Source organism: Abramis brama (genome assembly GCF_963993115.1).
Source record: "Abramis brama genome assembly, chromosome: 7".
Classification (NCBI taxonomy): Eukaryota; Metazoa; Chordata; class Actinopteri; order Cypriniformes; family Leuciscidae; genus Abramis; species Abramis brama.
Genome location: NC_139969.1, coordinates 29,058,562 through 29,074,903, shown reverse-complemented (window position 1 = coordinate 29,074,903; position 16,342 = coordinate 29,058,562). Strand labels below are relative to the sequence as shown.

Below are 16,342 nucleotides of genomic sequence, written 5' to 3'. Positions count from 1 at the left end.
GTAGTAATAGTAAACACGATGCCGCTTCTCCTTAAAGGGATAGTTCACCCCAAAATAAAAATTCTCTCATTATTTACGCACTCTAATGTTATTCCAAACCTGTATTAATTTCCTTTTAATATTTTCTAATATTTTTCTAATATTAATATTTTGAAGAATGTGGCTATCCAAACAGTAGCTGGTCCCCATTGACTTCCATAGGAGAAAAATATACTATGGAAGTCACTGGGGTACATCAACTGTTTGGTTACCCACATTCTTCCAAATAACTTTTATTTTCAACAAAAGAAAGAAACTTATTCGAGTTTAAAACAACTTGAGAGAGTAACTTATGACAAATAGCATTTTTAGGAGAACTATCCCTTTAATGTTAAAAAACAACAAAATGCAAAGAGAAAATCACTCACTGCTCCTGACTGATAATTTTTAATAGTAGCTTTAATAAGTATCAATGTATAATTTATACAGTGAAGTCTATGTTTTGTTTTATTTTCATATTTGTTATTTTTGTTATTTTAATTACTTTCTTCAATGCTACTGTTAAATACACCTACTGTAGCTGAAAACATAAAGCAAATGTTTATTTAATTTGTATATTAAGTTGTGTATGAGTAATGTGTATCTTTGATCTTAATATTTAATAACAAAGAAAATGACAAAAAAATATCTTCGCCCCTGTCTGCTATTCTTTTTTATTTTATATTTTGTTACCTAAGGCTTTGTTTTTAAAATATGGACATTAGTTTGGCTGTAATGCTCAGTCACAAAATAGTAAAACCAACATTAAAAAAAGAATCGTGATAAAATCGTGATTTTTCTGAAAAAAATTGTGATATTATATTTTTGCCATATCGCCCACCCCTTTTGAGCACTGAAAATACATAAAATGTAAATATTTCAACATGTGAATGTGTCTCTTATTATCTCTTTTAAAAAGCCAATTTTCTATTTGTCATTGGTTTGGTAGTATAAATGGTGTATTCCTAGTGAGTTTTTAAGGGTTATTTTTTTATTCATTTATATTGCATCTGGTAGTCTACCTGTTACATTAATAGGGTTAGCCTACAAGTTTATCAGTCCAGTAGATTACATGAATAGGGTGGTGGTGACTGCAGCAGCAGAGGTGGCCTGGCAGTGGAGTCAAATTCCCGGCCTGAATTATTGTCCCAGTCCGCCACTGGGAATAACTGTAAAGGGACTATTGTAATGGGGTTAATCAAATGCAGGCTAATATACTGTAGGCCAATTACTAAACTCAGATTAATCTTACCAGTGCTTTTGTAATTATTTATTTTAAATTTTGTGATTCAAACAACCTGGATTTTATGCTTCTAAATGAAACCTGGCTAGAAGACAGCTGCAGTGTAACAATCCTCAATGAAGCAGCCCCCCCTAACTTTACTTTTATGAGTGTCTGCAGAGCTGTTAAGAGAGGTGGGGGTCTAGCTGCTCTTTTTAAAGATATCTATCAATGTAAGCAAATATCATTTGGGAATTACCCTTCTTTCGAATATCTGGGTATTGTGTTAAAATGTGCTCCACGCATTTTACTTATCATTATTTACAGGCCTCCAAAATACTCTCCAGCCTTTGCTGAGGACTTTACAGAACTGTTATCAACAATTACCTCAGAGTTTGACTGTTTTGCCATTGCTGGAGATTTTAACATCCACATAGATAGTGCAGAAAACAATATGGCAAAAGAAATCAATACTGTTTTAAAAACTTTTGATCTGACTCAGCATGTAGATGGACCCACACACAATCGCGGACACACTCTAGATTTACTTATCAGTAAGGGTCTAAACATTTCACTGATTGTTATTAAGGATGTAGCACTGTCTGATCATTTCGTATTTTCTTTGATATATTGATCTCTCCTGCCACTAAAGCTAGATCTGTGTCTGTCAAGAAGAGATGCTTAAACGAGAACACTAGTGTACTATTTATGAAGGCTATATCCTTAACACCAAGCATATCTGCAGACTCTGTTGATTTTATCCTTGATTCTTTTAACTCAAAAGTTAAAAGTGTAATTGATGATATTGCTCCTGTTAAAGTCAGGAAGAAGAGTGGCAGACAAAAAGCACCTTGGAGAAACTCAACAGCAGTGCAAAATATGAAAAGACAATGCAGAAAAGCAGAGCGCATGTGGCGGAAGACAAAACTTGTAGTCCATTATAACATCTACAAAGACAGCATCCATGCTTTCAATATGGAACTAGGCAAAGCTAGACAGACTTTCTTCTCAAATATTATAAACAGCAATTTACACAACACACGCACTCTTTTTGCTACTGTAGAGAGACTGACAAACCCCCCAAGCCAGATTCCCAGTGAAATGCTCTCAGACAACAAGTGCAGTGAATTTGCTTCTTTCTTCTCTGAGAAAATCAATAATATCAGAAAGGTGATCAGCACATCCTTGAGTTGCACTGAGGTCAGACAGATCAGACCACCTGAGAAAGTAGTTACTATGTCTGACTTCAAAGAAATTGATGGCAAAATTTTGGAAGAAACTGTACAGCACCTTAAAACATCAACATGCGCCCTTGACACACTTCCCATATCTTTCTTCAAAAGTGTGTTAAACAGTTTAGAAGCAGATCTTCTAGAAGTGGTAAATGCCTCACTTCTCTCTGGGACTTTTCCAAACTCCCTGAAAACTGCAGTTGCAACTGCAACTATAGACCGATCTCAAATCTTCCTTTCATAGGCAAGATCATTGAAAAAGTTGTCTTCAATCAGCTGAACAAATTCCTGAGCTTGAATGGATACTTTGACAATTTTCAATCTGGTTTCCGACCGCACCACAGCACAGAGACAGTGCTCATAAAGATAATAAACGATATTCGCTTAAATACTGATACAGGCAAATTATCGGTGCTGGTACTACTCAACCTCAGTGCTGCATTTGACACTGTCGATCATAACATACTTCTTGACAGGCTGGAAAACTGGGTGGGGCTTTCTGGGATAGTCCTAAAATGGTTCAGGTCATACTTAGATGGGAGAGGTTATTATGCGAGTACAGGAGACCATAAGTCTGAGTGGACATCCATGACATGCAGAGTTCCTCAAGGCTCAATCCTTGCGCCACTCCTGTTCAACCTGTATATGCTCCCAATGAGCCAAATAATGAGAAAGAACCAAATTGCTTACCACAGCTATGCAGACGACACACAGCTTTACTTAGCCCTATTGCCTAATGACTACAGCCCCATTGACTCCCTGTGCCAATGCATTGACGAAGTCAACAGTTGGATGTATCAAAACTTTCTTCAGTTAAACAAAGACAAAACTGAAGTCATTGCGTTTTGAAACAAAGATGAAGTTCTCAAGGTGAACGCATACCTTCACTCTAGGGGTCAAACAACTAAACATCAAGTCAGGAATCTTGGTGTGACACTAGAGTCAGACCTTAGTTTCAGTAGTCATGTCAAAGCAATAACTAAATCAGCATACTATCATCTGAAAAATATTGCAAGAATAAGATGCTTTGTTTCCAGACAAGACTTAGAGAAACTTGTGCATGCTTTCATCACCAGCAGGGTGGATTATTGTAATGGACTCCTCACTGGCCTTCCCAAAAAGACCATAAGACAGTTGCAGCTCATACAGAACGCTGCCGCCAGGATTCTGAGCAGAACCAGAACATATGAACATATCACACCAGTCCTCAGGTCTTTACACTGGCTCCCAGTTAAATTTAGGATTGATTTTAAAGTATTATTACTGGTATATAAATCACTCAATGGCCTAGGACCTCAATATATTGCAGATATGCTCACTGAATATAAACCCAACAGATCACTCAGATCATTAGGATCATATCAGCTAGAAATACCAAGGGTTCACTCTAAGCATGGCGAGTCTGCTTTTAGCTATTATGCCAGCCGCAGCTGGAACCAGCTTCCAGAGGAGATCAGACGTGCTCCTACCGTAGTCACATTCAAATCCAGACTAAAAACACATCTGTTTAGCTATGCATTTACTGATTGAGCACTGTGCCGCTGTTCGTCCGACTGTTTGTACTGTACTGTATTTTCTTTTCTTTTTCTAAACCGTTTTAATTATTCTTATTTCTTTTTATTATTTTAATTTCTTCTATGTAAAGCACTTTGAATTGCCATTGTGTATGAAATGTGCTTTATAAATAAACTTGCCTTGCCTTGCCTTGATTGTAACTTCGGCTTTTAAAAGCTTTTTCTTAAGATCGTAATGTTCTAATGTTCTTCTAATAACCATAAAAATTTACTACAGCTGCCAAACAAAACCAGAGAGAAATGTATTCATAAATCTTGAAAACAATTAACAATTAAATCTTGGGCACAAAACATTCAGCCAGAAAAGAAAACCTGTAGGATATATATTGTATATATATATAAACAGTTGGGAGAACAAGTATTTGATACACTGCCGATTTTGCAGGTTTTCCTACTTACAAAGCATGTAGAGGTCTGTAATTTTTGTTACACTTCAACTGTGAGAGACGGAATCTAAAACAAAAATCCAGAAAATCACATTGTATGATTTTTAAATAATTAATTTGCATTTTATTGCATGACATAAGTATTTGATCACCTACCAACCAGTGAGAATTCCGGCTCTCACAGACCTGTTAGTTTTTTTTTAAGAAGCTCTCCTGTTCTCCACTCATTACCTGTATTAACTGCACCTGTTTGAACTCATTACCTGTATAAAAGACACCTGTCCACACACTCAATCAAACAGACTCCAACCTCTCCACAATGGCCAAGACCAGAGAGCTGTGTAAGGACATCAGGGATAAAATTGTAGACCTGCACAAGGCTGGGATGGGCTACAGGACAATAGGCAAGCAGCTTGGTGAGAAGGCAACAACTGTTGGCGCAATTATTAGAAAATGGAAGAAGTTCAAGATGACGGTCAATCTCCCTCGGTCTGGGGCACCATGCAAGATCTCACCTCGTGGGGCATCAATGATCATGAGGAAGGTGAGGGATCAGCCCAGAACTACACGGCAGGACCTGGTCAATGACCTGAAGAGAGCTGGGACCACAGTCTCAAAGAAAACCATTAGTAACACATTACGCCGTCATGGATTAAAATCCTGCAGCGCACGCAAGGTCCCCCTGCTCAAGCCAGCGCATGTCCAGGACCGTCTGAAGTTTACCAATGACCATCTGGATGATCCAGAGGAGGAATGGGAGAAGGTCATGTGGTCTGATGAGACAAAAATAGAGCTTTTTGGTCTAAACTCCACTCGCCGTGTTTGGAGGAAGAAGAAGGATGAGTACAACCCCAAGAACACCGTCCCAACCGTGAAGCATGGAGGTGGAAACATCATTCTTTGGGGATGCTTTTCTGCAAAGGGGACAGGACGACTGCACCGTATTGAGGGGAGGATGGATGGGGCCATGTATCACGAGATCTTGGCCAACAACCTCCTTCCCTCAGTAAGAGCATTGAAGATGGGTCGTGGCTGGGTCTTCCAGCATGACAACGACCCAAAACACACAGCCAGGGCAACTAAGGAGTGGCTCCGTAAGAAGCATCTCAAGGTCCTGGAGTGGCCTAGCCAGTCTCCAGACCTGAACCCAATACAAAATCTTTTGAGGGAGCTGAAAGTCTGTATTGCCCAGCGACAGCCCCGAAACCTGAAGGATCTGGAGAAGGTCTGTATGGAGGAGTGGGCCAAAATCCCTGCTACAGTGTGTGCCAAGAACTACAGGAAACGTATGCTCTCTGTAATTGCAAACAAAGGTTTCTGTACCAAATATTAAGTTCTGCTTTTCTGATGTATCAAATACTTAAGTTATGCAATACAAAGCAAATTAATTACTTAAAAATCATACAGTGTGATTTTCTGGATTTTTTCTGGATTTTAGATTCTGTTACTCACAGTTGAAGAGTATCTATGATAAAAATTACAGACTTCTACATGCTTTGTAAGTGGAAAACCTGCAAAATCGGCAGTGTATCAAATACTTGTTCTCCCACTGTATTTATAAATTATATTGTATAATATCAATTGTTATGTAAAAGAAAAAATATAAATATAAAAACGTTAAAATAAACATTTCATATACAATATAATTTAACACTTTTGTAGGTCTATATTGTCTCATTTTATCATTGTATCATGTGTATCATTATCAATGTTGATTTTCTGTATACTGTATATTTATTTTTGGACTGATAGTGGTTAATAAAGTCAAATAATGGTATGAGAGTGCCAGTGGTAATATCATTGTGTTCCTGTCGGTCAGTGTTAGAGGATCTGTGTAACAACTCAGGCTTAGCCTGACAGTTAGCCTGCCCTGGACCAGGCTAGTTCTCCTGTAGTTTAGAAGGTAGTTTCTGTAGACTAAAACATTAGGTCACTCTTAAGTATATTCTTTTGCATAACAAGTACTCTTTGTAAAAGTATACTAAATTGTACTCCTTTTTCACAAGGGAAAACTATTTTTATTTATTTAACTTTTTACAAACTATAAGAGTCCAGTACTGTATTTAAATGTCAAATGTAGATCAGATGATAGCAGCAAATACAGAAGGAAATAGAAATGAGTTAACAGATAATAAACATTACCCATTAACCTAGCTGAGTTATACCTCTTTCAACCTTTGCTCAAGATGCCTTCATTGCGATTCACTCCGCACTTTTCCAACATGATGCAAAAATAATAAATTACGCTGAATATATTGTATTGGACCAGGTACCAGGTATGTATAAAACATTTCTATTCATTTTACTGTTATTTCAATATGTTTTTGACTATATAATAATGTACTTCTCTTTTCAAATGATCACATGATGGTCATACGACTATTGTGCATTGCAGTGCACTTGTGCACATTCTTGTATTTAAGCATTAATGCTACAGTAACATGACATAACATATTATCAAGTAAGTTCTTGTCTATTCTGTGCCTCAAAATGAGTTATTATTGTACTTCTAATTTAGACAAAATGTAATGCTTTGACTGTTTCACCATGTGAGTTCATATCAGGAAATTGATATGACAGACTAAGGGTGATTTATGGAAACAACAAAAATGTCATGATATCAAAATTATTTTGTTTCTTCTAGATAGGGCATCATGGGAAATATCATGCACCACAGAGTTAATATGGTTCTAATGACATATTTGGTTATGGCAATGTCTGCACATGAATGTCTAACTTCTGAAGGAAAACAAGTAAACGGTAATGAACATTATCTAATTAATGCCTTAATCACTGTTTAGCCCTGCCAAACATAAAACATGCATCATATATATATATTCTTGTCAGATTATTTGCATGGCAAAAACTGTGTGAAATTTTATTTTTTTTAAAAAGCAAATCAACCTCTAATTGAAGCTGATGACAGTACCAAATTGAGCATTAGTGTTTATTTTTTAAATAACACATAGACATCACATTACACCTCTTAAAATCAGCACATAATAATTAAACAATAATGTTCTGGGTTAAAAACATTGATATATTTTTTTTTACTTTACACAGACAATAAATTATTATATTATATTATATTATATTATATTATATTATATTATATTATATTATATTATATTATATTATATTATATTATATTATATTATATTATATTATTTGGTCCATACATACTATGTAATACTGCAGTTTAATTCTTTGGTTACACATTACCAATGTATTAAGCAAATGTATAGGTCTTGTGGCTATATTAATGTTTAACCTCATGCAATGCGTTGGACCTTAAGCTTCCATTGAATGTGAATTATGTTTCATATATATATATATATATATATATATAGTTTGTACAGTGTAGCCCTCAAACCGTATTAACTTTATAGCCCTTAATTCTGTAATTGTGGACAAATGTGGGCACAGAGGACTCAGATGTGATCCTATTTTTTATTTATTATAAATGTTATATCACTGTCTTCGATAAAATTTTGTCTATCCATTTATGGTGTGTTTTTTTATTTTGGGGATATGAATTTATTTACTTCAAAAAGTACCATATTTTCTATGTAAATTATGCTTATTTTTTTTGAGTGTGAGTTTTTGGCATGATGAGAATGTTGTACAGGATCAGCCCTTCATTGTGTATGTTAGATATGCATTGTATTGGATCTATTGATTTATTTTTACAAAAAAACAAGAAGAATGCTCTAAATTACAGTTTTTGCTCTAAATTACATTACTTTCACTTTCACTTTCACTGTCACTGTCACTTTCACTTTCACCCATTCATTTCTATGGGTGCCCATTTTTGACCCAAATACAAGATTAAGGATTTTTTTTTTTCACCCACTTAACATTGTAGAATTGAGTCAAAAAAAATTGTGTGTGTTCAGGAGGCAAACTTAGGAAAAGTGGCCAAGTCTTGTACCGCTCAGATCAAGGGAAGTATTTTTTAAAAATAAATCAAAATTATTTTGCCCACATTTGTCCAGAATACGGTTTTAGGGATAAAAATCATTATGTCTATGGAAAGTCCTCATAAAAAAATGGAAACTCAATATGTGTGAGTGTGTGGTAAGGATTCTGTCCATAGAGCTTTTATTTGACTGAAACTTGACCTGAACCAAGCTCTGAAATAGTAAATATTCCAATATGTTTCAATGTATGGTTTTGTGAATTCATAGAGACACAAGCCACTGCCATCAAAACCAATATACACTATGTATTCCTAATGAACTGTAACCTCTTTCGTCAGGCACAGCAGGAGTCGCTGAAGGGAACTCCAGCTGGCCTGCTGTGCTCGGTGCTTTGACAGCAGTGCTTTCCATCGGACTCCTCATAGCACTGGCCGTGAGATACCGTTTCTTCCGATGGTGCCGGATGGCCGGAAACAGTCACGCTTTATTACTGGACCAAGAAACAGCCAGCCAGATCAACCAAGCCAGAACGCTGGAGGGAGAAATCCCAGTGCGTGGCATGAGGGGTAGAATGAGACATACAAGTTCAGATGATGAGGATGATGATGGCTTCATCGAGGACAACTACATCCAGGCAAGTGTGAGAGAGATAGAAGAGGAAGAGGAGAACCAACTGGAAGATGCTGAAGACAGTGATGATGAACTGGTCATTCCAGAAATGATATAAACTGGTTTTGTCCGTGTACTGCTATGTCCCCATAAAGTTTGGAATTACTATGACATTTTTTAAATGTATGCTTTTATTAACAGTAAAGATGTTATATTGTTACACATTTCTATTTCAAATAAATTGTTCTTCAAAGAATATGCATTCTAGCAGTCAGTTTATTAAAGCAATATTCTGAGCTCAGTACAAGTTAAGTTTAATCAACAGCATGTATGGCATGATGTTCATCCCTCCTTTTGTTTAAAAGAAGCAAAAATATGGCAGTTACAATAGAAGTAAATGGGCAGCAGCAGAAGCCCACATTAAAGTTCCATGAAACGGATGTTACAATAGTCTTTTTTTTTTATCCACATTTTGACGTATATCTGAGTGAAATGGTTTATCAAAAAAAGAAAAAAAAAAAAAGTAGGGTGGGACGTGATTTTGATCATGGGGAATTGATTGGATGGTTGTGGATTGCTATTGCTGTGATGTCATGTGATTGACAGGTTGTCCCGCTCTCACGCCAGTAAACACTCATCAGAGAAGAGAAGAGATGTGCTGCAAGAGGAAGCGGAAGTTATTTTGATTTAAGATTACGAGGACACGTGAAAAATGTTGTGCACAGATAAAACATGTATAGGCCAATAGTGCAATATTCCATAAAAAATAGGATTAAAATTGTGCTTTTTACAATGTAGCCCAATTGCATTTGGCATTATAAACACTCTTTGTGGATTGGTGGCCTTTGTACCAGTCGCACTGAGACATTTCTAATGATATTGAACATGTATAGTGTTGTATGATAGTTGTTCACATTAAACCATATAGATTTTTGGGTGAATTTCAGATGGTTTCAGCATGTGGATAGAAGAGATGGGGGAAGAGGGGGTGAAGGGAAAGAAATGTAAATTAAGACAATACCGAGGTGATTGACTTGAGTGTGTTTTCGTCTCGGATGGAAATGATCATTTCGCAAGAGAGAGTTAAAATGTTAAATGAGACGGCACGACATCTTCCAGTTTTTCCAGCCTTACAACAGAGAGGAAGTAGTAAAAAAGGAAGAAGTTGAGGATCAATGAGGATGGAAGCAGAGAGGGTGATGGCAGAGATAAAGAATATAAGTTATAGATTGCTGTGGAAGTCAGGCATTTTGTTACATTATCCTATGCCAGATTGGAAGATGTGATCCATACTACAGCCAGAAGTCAGGAAAGATGCCACTATGGCCTCACTACACTGACAAGCAAATGCTCCAAAAACTTTGCTGATGATACTTCCTATTCTTTTGTTTTCTGCTTGTGGTAACTATGAGTGAAATGTCACTTCATCATTGAGTATCAGACATTGACACCTTGTGGAATAAAGGTGAACTGGACTTATTCAGTCAAGAAATGTATGTTTAGTGGTAATTAACATTAAGTTTTGCCACAAATGCTGTTGAATAATCTTAACTTTTCGAATAATCATATTCAGGTGAATCCCCAAATATTTGTTTTCTTATGATCACACACAGTTCAAACAACAGCTCAACACCTCAAACTTAATTAATCCACCCATAATAATTGTATGCCATACAATTGTTAAGTTATTTAGCTCACTCTTCACTGTTTGTTTTATTTTCAAGTGTAGATTTTCCTTTAAAAAGTTTAAAAAGAAGAAGAAGAAGAAGAAGAAGGTAACTTGTGGTGTCTTCAATTCAGCAAATGAAAAAAAAAAGACATTGTCATTCCCAATGGAACAAAGATGCTTACAATGCTTTGTATATACATAGATTTCACAATAAAAGCGTTTCTAAATTAATATAACTGCTAGGCATAACATTTTTGTAAAATTGATAAAGATCTCCTAACAGTGTGCATACTTAAAACATTAGTCATTCAACAAATGTGAGTTGGTTCAATGAACAGCTAGTCTGGAAAAGAAATATTAATAGAATATGTATATGTAGACATAAGTTTAGACTTTTAGCTTTTTGCGCCATCTGTAGTCAACTGTGTGGAATGACAGACGCAGACGCACAGTAGACATAACAGCATCACTTCAAGTCAAGACAGAGGATGAATTCAGTATAGTACAGGCATTTTTCCACAGAAATAGTATGAGTAGTGTGCCAGTACACTAGCAGTTCTGGTCCATTCATCAGATTGGAATTGAAGGGGAAGTCGAACACATTGCATTCTGTGATATTATTCCAATGAGTGTGTGCTCTGCACGTTTTGTCAAATGTCATTCAGTTATTCCATTCCTGCCTTCCATTCAGTCTTTTAATTTCTTTCTCTCTTTTTTTTATATTATTTTTGCAGCATTTAGATTTGTTTTCTTAAAATCACAAAGGTCACATGACAGCACAACACCTCCAATTTATGTAATTGATCCATCCATAATAACTGTTTACCATTCAATCTTTATTTTCCATTGTGGCATTTCTTTTGCATTCATCTGCCTTAACGTCTTGTAAAATAAATAAAAAGTAACATAAATAAAAAATAAAATAAAAATAAACTTTTTTCAATGAAGTATTCAATAGGCTACTTCAGACATGAAAAATGACACTGGTTGCATCCGAAATCAATACTTCTCTGCTATATATTTGTGGAAAAACAGTAGGCTATGTGACAACTGTGTCTGAATTCACAGTACTTAATAAAAGAGTAGGCAAAAAGTACCCAGAAGACCTACTACTTCTGGCGAGATTCTGAAGTGTGCATATGATAGACACTTTACTATCACATGAGGCCACGGGAGAGGATTTTTGAATGGCAGTGAAGCGACGTATCTGACGTTGGTAGGTCACATGATAATGACAACATGGCGAATGTGCGTCCAGATTACATTCATACTATATACACACATTCTATTTTAGAACACATTTTTTTTAGCGGTAGTGAAGTAATTTATTCAAAATAAATAGGATGCAGCCTCTGTCGTTTCCACACTTAATAGAACAAAGATGCTTATGTACATAGATTTCACAATAACTGCGTAGCATAAAATTAAATTAGAATGTATTTAGTTTATGTGAATTAACATAATCATGAAGAGCACATTACAATTTACTTTACAGCTAAACTACATCACATGTTGACTACCACTTATATTTTATAGAGCTGTATATAGATTTCATAGATTTATTCAGCAAAGTGTGCATACTTGTTATTGTTTTGGCCATTCAACAAATATGAGCTGGTTGATTTACTCTGGAACGTGTGTAGAAATAACTGTTGACACTGTTGGTTTTGGTGCTATCTGTAGACAACTCTGTCTTCATGTAAACAACAGCATAGTACACTTACTTTTTTGCCACCGAAATAGTGCGAGAAGTAGGCCAGAATTCATCAGATGGACGGTGAAGTTGCATTGCATTTTGGGATACAGTATTCAAAGGTGTGTGCTTTATTGTAATCTATTGCACATACTGCTTTCCATTCAGAATTCTTCCATATGGATATGGGATTTTCCTACTTGTTATCTTTGACTTCCAACTATAAGGGCGTTCCATTGCCTGGCGCTCAGAAAATACAACATAAAGCAAGAAATGGCAATGCTATTTGCTTTGGAGGTGTTTGATTGTCAAAGATGTCTTCTAGACAAACTGCAGAGAATTCATGATGCCATTTTAATTTTGCACGTGTAAAATTAACAGAACAATATGTGGAAATAAGTTTTATCATCATGTAGGAACCAGGGGCAGAAGGAATTCTCAATTTATCTCTCGTAACAAATTCGACTGACTAGATGTTGAATCCCTCCATGGACGGTTCCTTTGTCCCGTCACTGTATACACTCTCCCCCTTCTTCGCCTTCGCCTTCTCGCATTTCTCTTTCCCTGCACATAAACTATCACTCCATATGCCATCACACCTAGCACCACAGCACCCCCACTGGCCAGGAGGGTCACACCAGAAAGCAGCATGTCTGACTTGGTGAGACTGAGAAGCGTAGTCCCACAGACCACCAGCGCCAGGCCAGTGAAGAGCAAGAGCACGGGATCTGCCGTTCCTCCACTCCGCAGCTGCTCGATGCGTCTGCGGCTGTGTATACAGCCCATGTCTTGCACAGCAGAGCTGAGCAGCTGCTTCATGAGGACCACCAGTGCCAGGAGACAGAGAGTAGATCCTACGCCCAAGCGCCACAGTACCGAGGGCCCAACAGCGGAAGAGGCGGTGGAGAGGAGCCCCACGCCAGCCGAGCCCAGGCTCAGAACCATGGCCACTGAAAAGCAGTAGCACACAAGAGAGACGTGTGGCTTTTTGAACCACCACAGCTCCACCTGGTCCTCCACGGCTTGGCGCTGGAGCCACAAAGGGTCCGCTTGCAGATGAAGGTGAGCTCCAGGACTCATCACACTCAGAGGGAGAAGCTCCATCTCAAGGGTCGTCTGGCGGTATGCTGTCTCCACGCTGTATGGTCAGACACAACACATTTTACAGTTATTAACACTTTACAAAAAGGTTCAATGCATTAACGTAAGTTAAGTTTACAGCATTTATTTATCTAGGTTGTTATTAATTTATAAGTATATTCATTATATTATTATATATATTAGTTGAAAATAGATTATTAAAAAAAATTGTACTTCAGTTTTTCTACTTCAGAATTTCATGTTTCAAACAATGTATTATTTGTGTCAAATCGATTAATTGCAAATAATCACATCTAACATAAAAGTTTGTAAATATATAATATATGTGTGTATATAGGCTACACACACACACACACACACACACACACACACACACACACACACACACACACATACACACACACACACACACACACCTTGACTTGGTTTTGATCTTATTTTACAGGTTGTACTTAATTTGTACAAGCAGTTTAGATCAAAGCCTTCGTACATCAATACTGGTGTACCCCAGGGCTCAGTTTTGGGTCCTCTTTTATTTATTATTTATCTTTTACCCCTTGGCAATATTTTTAGGAAATTTTGTATTCAATTCCACTGTTATGCCGATGACACCCAACTTTGACTGTCCTCCAAACCTACCTCTACTTTCCTCCCATTTATCCTCTCAGATTGTTTAGCTGAGATTAAAGAGTGGTTTGCATCAAATCTTCTTAAACTTAAAACTGAAATACTTGTTGGTTAAAAAACCAATCTGGCCAAATCTAAATGTTCCTCTGTGAATATTGATCATTTTCCAGTGTTTGTTTCTAAACAGGTTAAAAGTTTGGGTGTCATCTTTGACATTACTTTATCATTTGAAGGTGAAGCCCATATAAACATTGTCATTTGTTTGGAATATTTCCACATACGTAATATTAATCGACTTCGTCCGGCTCTCTCAGTAAAGACAGATCCAGTAAACGCTCTGATTCAGTTAATTCCTTCAAAGCTCATGAGTTTGTGAGTATATATGATTAATTATAGGAACATTTGCAATCTGAAATTATAAAGGCTCTATTCCTACACAACCTTAAAAAGCATAAAAATGTCACAAACTTGTGGAGACACTGCCATTTTACAATGTCTCTATAACAACTCAATCTATTTTTTTACTTATTAAAACAATTGTGTTACTTAAAACAGTTAAATGCAAAATGAATGCTTCAGTATGTGTAACCCAACCTGTTTTTTAAGCAACTTTACCTATGCCTCCATTACTTAAATTAAGTGTATACTATTGAAATAGTTTTTCAACACGCTGGAAGAAATGATGAAATCCATCATTATAAACCACAGAGATAATTGTAAATAATGGAGATTTTCCTCACCTTTCCTCAGTGCATGCTTCCAATCCTTGATTCAAACTTTTGAATAAACATCATAAAATTTCCAAATGTGATCCTCTTGTATCCTGAACAAAAGACTTTCATTCATAGTCCTGCTTTAGAAAGTGATATTTTAGTAAGCTTAATTCTGACAAACACACACACACACACACACCATCCTCATTTGCTTTGGCTGTAGCGCAGGACTGCTAACTGTCACATCTCTCTTTCTTTGTCATTTTGTTTACCTGTCTCTCTCATTCTGTGGTGTGTCACAGTGCAAGCTGACTGGACATTGGTGCCAAGCACTCGGGGCGATGACATACTTCTCCCGTTGTCTTCTGCCACATTCCACCAAGACAATAAGAGGTTTCTCATTGTCTCCTTAGCGAAACACTAAACAGCATGTCCGCAAATGGAGAACACACACATGTGTGCGCCTAGCAGGCAGGCTGACTGACACTGAAAAGCAAGGATGTCTTTCAAAGCATTGTGGGAAAGACAATAGGCCGACTTGAGGGACATCCCACAAAGTGAATCTCTGATGTCACGCTTGCAGCATAATGGATGTTTTGTGACTGTAAGGATGGTGTAATTCACATGACATAAGTTTACTTCGCCTCAGCAACAATAGAGCCACTCTTCTCAGTGTTTATATGTGCTGATTATCCAGAAAAGCATGTGTGGCATGTTATTCTTCATAAACCTCATTTGAATAGGATCATATAGGAAATTCATACCATAAATTCAGTGGAGGACTCCGCATATCATGTATACATGCCTGAAGAAGCCGTGCCCTAAATTTTAATATTTCCTGCACACTTTATTACTTGTATTTAAGTAGTATTTAAGAATGTTGAACACATTTACAATTTATTATTGATTCAGTTTATAGAAGTCTATGTTTTGGATGAATATTTTATGTACAGATGAGTGGCTTGGACCTTTGCTTCTGCGTCGGGTCAGAGGTCGACTCGGGTACGGCCGTTACCGGAAGCCAGTGATTATAGTTTATAAAAGTCATAAATCTGAATATTTTTCTTACAAAAAAGCATCACTCTGCTTCAGAAGACCTTTATTAACCCCCTGGAGCTGTATGGATTACTTTTATGATGAATTGGTGTGCTTTTTGGGCTTCAAAATCAGTTCCCATCTCTCAGTTCTCTATTCACTCCCATTATAAAGCTTGGAAAATCCAGGATATTTTTTTAAATATAGGGCTAACTCCAACTGTGTTTGGCTGAAAGAACAAAGTCATATGCACCTAGGATGGCTTGAGGGTGAATAAAGTATGGGATAATTTTCATTTTTTGGTTTATTTATACAAAGTGTAAGGACAATGAAGGACAATGACAAAGCCTTAAGGTCGGATGAGGGAAGCTATAGGTAGCCAGTGATTTTCTGATGTATTGAAATGAAACATGTTTTATTGCAATAAAATTCTGGGTTGCTTAATTTACCGTGTTAATGTTGTCACATGAGCATCTTTTACCATTGTGGCGGTTCAAGCTTATCATATAAAAATATTCAGGCTGAATGTTTGGATCCGAACAC

General features: G+C 36.7%; 2 protein-coding genes across 4 annotated transcripts; one reads left to right on the top strand and one right to left on the bottom strand.

Annotated features, from left to right (window-relative positions):
• Nucleotides 1-6,621: 6,621 nt before the first annotated feature.
• On the top strand, nt 6,622-11,456 carry LOC311086309 (uncharacterized protein). Its single transcript, XM_084119121.1, has 3 exons — nt 6,622-6,708; nt 7,077-7,192; nt 8,691-11,456. Exons 2-3 carry the CDS (start codon nt 7,087-7,089, stop codon nt 9,077-9,079), a joined length of 495 nt encoding a protein of 164 aa, XP_083975247.1. The 5' UTR covers nt 6,622-6,708; nt 7,077-7,086; the 3' UTR covers nt 9,080-11,456.
• A 134-nt stretch (nt 11,457-11,590) lies between these two features.
• Nucleotides 11,591-15,213, bottom strand: tmem125b (transmembrane protein 125b). Of its 3 annotated transcripts, none has more exons than XM_084119118.1 (3): nt 15,037-15,213; nt 14,792-14,886; nt 11,591-13,461 (listed from the first exon to the last, which is right to left on the bottom strand). In XM_084119118.1, the coding sequence occupies exon 3, from the start codon at nt 13,425-13,427 to the stop codon at nt 12,762-12,764; it is 666 nt and encodes a 221-aa protein (XP_083975244.1). In that variant the 5' UTR covers nt 13,428-13,461; nt 14,792-14,886; nt 15,037-15,213; the 3' UTR covers nt 11,591-12,761. The 3 variants fall into 3 exon arrangements, with proteins under 3 accessions (XP_083975244.1, XP_083975245.1, XP_083975246.1); XM_084119119.1 differs by having other exon boundaries at nt 14,792-14,874; XM_084119120.1 differs by lacking the exon at nt 14,792-14,886 and having other exon boundaries at nt 15,037-15,156.
• Between the last annotated feature and the right edge of the window lie 1,129 nt (nt 15,214-16,342).

Excerpts from the sequence above, each read along its gene's own strand:
- LOC311086309 (XM_084119121.1), top strand. The coding sequence starts at position 7,087 with ATGGGAAATATCATGCACCACAGAGTTAATATGGTTCTAATGACATAT. Across the intron at positions 7,193-8,690 it reads TGAAGGAAAACAAGTAAACG|GCACAGCAGGAGTCGCTGAA; the intron begins GTAATGAACATT and ends CTCTTTCGTCAG.
- tmem125b (XM_084119118.1), bottom strand. The coding sequence starts at position 13,427 with ATGGAGCTTCTCCCTCTGAGTGTGATGAGTCCTGGAGCTCACCTTCAT.